The 4,594-nt window shown below is 36.5% G+C and overlaps 2 protein-coding genes across 2 annotated transcripts; both read right to left on the bottom strand.

Annotated features, from left to right (window-relative positions):
- Positions 1-625: 625 nt before the first annotated feature.
- Positions 626-4,305, bottom strand: LOC134280789 (serine/threonine-protein phosphatase 6 regulatory ankyrin repeat subunit B-like). The gene has a single exon (XM_062763242.1). The coding sequence runs from the start codon at positions 3,239-3,241 to the stop codon at positions 626-628; it is 2,616 nt and encodes an 871-aa protein (XP_062619226.1). The 5' UTR covers positions 3,242-4,305.
- LOC134280788 (putative ankyrin repeat protein RF_0381) lies at positions 3,416-3,829 on the bottom strand. The gene has a single exon (XM_062763241.1). The coding sequence runs from the start codon at positions 3,827-3,829 to the stop codon at positions 3,416-3,418; it is 414 nt and encodes a 137-aa protein (XP_062619225.1).
- Positions 4,306-4,594: the final 289 nt, after the last annotated feature.

Below are 4,594 nucleotides of genomic sequence, written 5' to 3' on the forward strand. Positions count from 1 at the left end.
ATCATCGCATGCAATACTAGACGAATTTCATATTGTGAAGTTATCTCCCGTTGTTGATATGACATTCAGTTAGTGCAAATACTGGTGCAGATCCAGAGTTTTTTTGTCGGGATTGGGGAGGGAGTTTCACATCTCAGTCAAAAAATTCCAGCCTAGAATTTCCTGACAAGCAGGAAAAAAAAACTGAAAACAAATTAACAAAATAAAAACAATATAAAACACGAATATGTTGGTCATATCTCTGCATGAAAAAACAGCTTTTCAAATACTGTAACGATTGCAACTCTTTCAAAACATTCATTTGAGCTTTTCTGGTTTCCTTATCATATAACGTCTGTCGTCCATCTGTTTGTCTGAAACTTTTTTTTTTACATTTATAACTTCTCTAGAATCACATAGAAAAATGTGCATTTGTATGCCAGTCTGTCCATCTGTATCAATAAATTTAGCCTTGGTCATCACGGTCATATCTATTGAATGAGAAGAGACAAGGCAAACAAGACCCAACAAAATGACCGTTTTTAACAACATGTAGTTGTTGTAATCACAACAGAACTTATACATGTTCTGTATTGAGCTAACAACCGAACTTCAAATTTAAATGAGATGTCCTAAAATTTGGTATCTAAAACAATTTTTTCTTTACATATTTGGGAAAATGTGTCACTTTTTTTCTTTTTTGTCCTCGCTCGGGTACAGAAACAGAACTTTCCGGATTATTTTCAACACTAGAGTTAGTAGATTCACGGATACTGGAACTGCCAATGACCTCTAGTAGACGAGGATAAGCCTTGACTAAATGGTTATATATATCTACATTTCCGGTCAAAATACATAATTGAAGCACGGTTTTCCAATCATTTCTTTTAGTTTCGATATCAAATCCTTTTCCCAACAGAAATTTAAGTAAATCAAGGTTACCTCCCAACGCTGCAGCATGTAAGGCATTTCCTCCATTATTGTCTTTGACATCTAGTAAATAAGGATAAGTATTGACCAAGTACTTGCACATATCTAGCTGTCCGCCCATACAACACAGATGAAGCACAGTTTTTCCATCATTTCTTTTGGTTTTGATATCTAAGCCTCTTTCCAACAGAAAATTGAGTAAATCAATGTTACCTCCCAAGGCTGCATCATGTAAGGCATTCTCTCCATCATTGTCTTTGAAATCTAGTAAATGAGGATAAGTATAGACCAAGTACTTAATCATCTCTAGTTTTCCATTCATACAGCACTGGTGAAGCACAGTTTTCCCATCATTTCTTTTGGTTTTGACATCAAAATCTTTCTCCAACAGAAAATTGAGTAAATCAATGTTACCTCCCCAGGCTGCTTGATGTAAGGCGTTCCCTCCATTATTGTCTTTGACATCTAGTACATGAGGATAAGTATTGACCAAGTACTTACACGTCTCTAGTTTTCCGTTCATACAGCAATAGTGAAACGCATTTTTCCCATCATTTGCTTTGGTTTTGACATCAAAACCTTTCTCCAACAGAAAATTGAGTAAATCAATGTTACCTCCCAAGGCTGCATCATGTAAGGCATTTCCTCCATTTTTATCTTTGACATCTAGTAAATGCGGATAAGTATTGACCAAGTACTTACACATATCTAGTTTTCCGTTCATACAGCACAGGTGAAGCACAGTTTTCCCATCATTTCTTTTGGTTTTGACATCAAAACCTTTCTCCAACAGAAAATTGAGTAAATCAATGTTACCTCCCCAGGCTGAAGAGTGTAAGGCATTTTCTCCATTATTGTCTTTGACATCTAGTAAATGAGGATAAGTATTGACCAAGTACTTACACATCTCTAGTTTTCCGTTCATACAGCATAGGTGAAGCACAGTTTTCCCATCATTTCTTTTGGTTTTGACATCAAAACCTTTCTCCAACAGAAAATTCAGTAAATCAATGTTACCTCCCCGGGCTGCAGCATGTAAGGCATTTCCTCCATTATTGTCTTTGACATCTAGTAAATGAGGATAAGTATTGACCAAGTACTTACACATTTGAAGTTTTCCGTTCATACAGCATAGGTGAAGCACAGTTTCTCCATCATTTCTTTTGGTTTTGACATCAAAACCTTTCTCCAACAGAAAATTGAGTAAATCAATGTTACCTCCCCAGGCTGCATCATGTAAGGCATTTCCTCCATCACTGTCTTTGACATCTAGTAAATGAGGATAAGTATTGACCAAGTACTTACACATCTCTAGTTTTCCCTTCATACAGCACAGGTGAAGCACAGTTTTCCCATCATTTATTTTGGTTTTGACATCAAAACCTTTCTCCAACAGAAAATTGAGTAAATCAATGTTACCTACCCAGGCTGCATCATGTAAGGCATTCTCTCCATCATTGTCTGTGACATCTAGTAAATGCGGATAAGTATTGACCAAGTACTTACACATCTCTAGTTCTCCGTTCATACAGCATAGGTGAAGCACAGTTTTCCCATCATTTCTTTTGGTTTTGACATCAAAACCTTTCTCCAACAGAAAATTGAGTAAATCAATGTTACCTCTCCAGGCTGCAGCATGTAAGGCATTCACTCCATTATTGTCTTTGACATCTAGTACATGAGGATAAGTATTGACCAAGTACTTACACATCTCTAGTTTTCCGTTCATACAGCACAGGTGAAGCACATTTTTCCCATCATTTCTTTTTGTTTTGACATCAAAACCTTTCTCCAACAGAAAATTGAGTAAATCAATGTTACCTCCCCAGGCTGCATCATGTAAGGCATTTCCTCCATTATTGTCTTTGAGATTAAGTAAATGAGGATAAGTATTGACCAAGTACTTACACATCTCTAGTTTTCCGTTCATACAGCATAAGTGAAGCACAGTTTTCCCATCATTTCTTTTGGTTTTGACATCAAAACCTTTCTCCAACAGAAAATTGAGTAAATCAATGTTACCTCCCAAGGCTGCACCATATAAGGCATTTCCTCCATTTTTGTCTTTAAGATTAAGTAAATGAGGATAAGTATTGACCAAGTACTTACACATCTCTAGTTTTCCGTTCATACAGCACAGGTGAAGCACTGTACCCCCATCATTTCTTTTGGTTTTGACATCAAAACCTTTCTCCAACAGAAAATTGAGTAAATCAATGTTACCTCCCCAGGCTGCATCATGTAAGGCATTCTCTCCATCATTGTCTTTGACATCTAGTAAATGAGGATAAGTATTGACCAAGTACTTACACATCTCTAGTTTTCCGTTCATACAGCACAGGTGAAGCACATTTTTCCCATCATTTCTTTTGGTTTTGACATCAAAACCTTTCTCCAACAGAAAATTGAGTAAGTCAATGTTACCTTCCCAGGCTGCAGCATGTAAGGCATTCCCTCCATTATTGTCTGTGACATCTAGTAAATGAGGATAAGTATTGACCAAGTACTAACACATCTCTAGTTTTCCGTTCATACAACATAGGTGAAACACAGTTTCCCCATTATTTCTTTTGGTTTTGACATCAAAACCTTTCTCCAACAGAAATTTGAGTAAATCAATGTTACCTCCCCAGGCAGCGTAATGTAAGGCATTTCCTCCATTATTGTCTTTGACATCAAGTAAATGAGGATGAGTGTTTACCAAGTATTCACACATATTTAGTCTTCCAAACTTACAAGCTTCATGTAATGGTGTACTTCGGCCCTCAAGGAACGTTTTCTTTACACCTTTTTCTATCAAGTATTCATATAATTCTATACTTCCTGATTGACCTGACCAGTGTAATGGTGACATGCCGTCGAAGGCATTATATTCTGGTGAAAGCAACTTTGGATATGTGTCACAGATATACTTGACCATGCTTAATTTGCCGTTTTGACAAGCATTATGAAGAATAGTGCCACCATAATTAGCTCTAGTGAATGGGTCACTACCTGAGATAATTAATTGTTTAAACATTGTTTCGTCCCCAGCAAATGCTATAAAATGAAGAGAATTCTCACCCTGGTTATCTTTAACATCAAGTAGATGTGGATAACGTGCTAGAACTGGCTTAATTAGGTGATTTTGGCCAAAAATGCAAATTTCGTGAAGCAAACTGCATTCTAAATTATTCCACTGGACATTATTTGTAAACGTTATTTTGCTTAGGTCTACATTATCAGTGAAGCGAAAAAGCATGTCTAAATTTCCACTTTGTACGGCATAAAAGCACGTTTTTAAGTTGTACTTTACATCAGTAGCTAGAAGCAAATCGACAACATTTTTTTGATTGTGTGCACATGCTTCATTTAAAGACATATATCTTTGTTCCTGGGAAGAAAAGGGCAATAGATATTTAACCCATGTAACATTTCCAGACACACAAAAATAAACTAACATTGTTTTCCCAAAACGATCAGTGTTTCCTTTCAGTCTATTTAACACACCTACACAATTTACACACTTGTAAATAAACTTCTCATCTTCCCATATTTGAAGACGGGAAATCGTTTGAAATGCAGAAATTGACCTTTCTTCAAGCATTTCCAGCAATCGATTGATTATGTCCTGGTAAACATCTTCGGTGATCACAATTGAGTTCCAAGACTGTTTCTTGTCAGATGTAAGCCGCTCTAGAAGGAC

This window comes from Saccostrea cucullata, unplaced genomic scaffold, assembly GCF_032062105.1.
Source record: "Saccostrea cucullata isolate Sc308-1 unplaced genomic scaffold, CSIRO_AGI_Scuc_v1 ctg6111, whole genome shotgun sequence".
In the NCBI taxonomy this organism is placed as follows: Eukaryota; Metazoa; Mollusca; class Bivalvia; order Ostreida; family Ostreidae; genus Saccostrea; species Saccostrea cuccullata.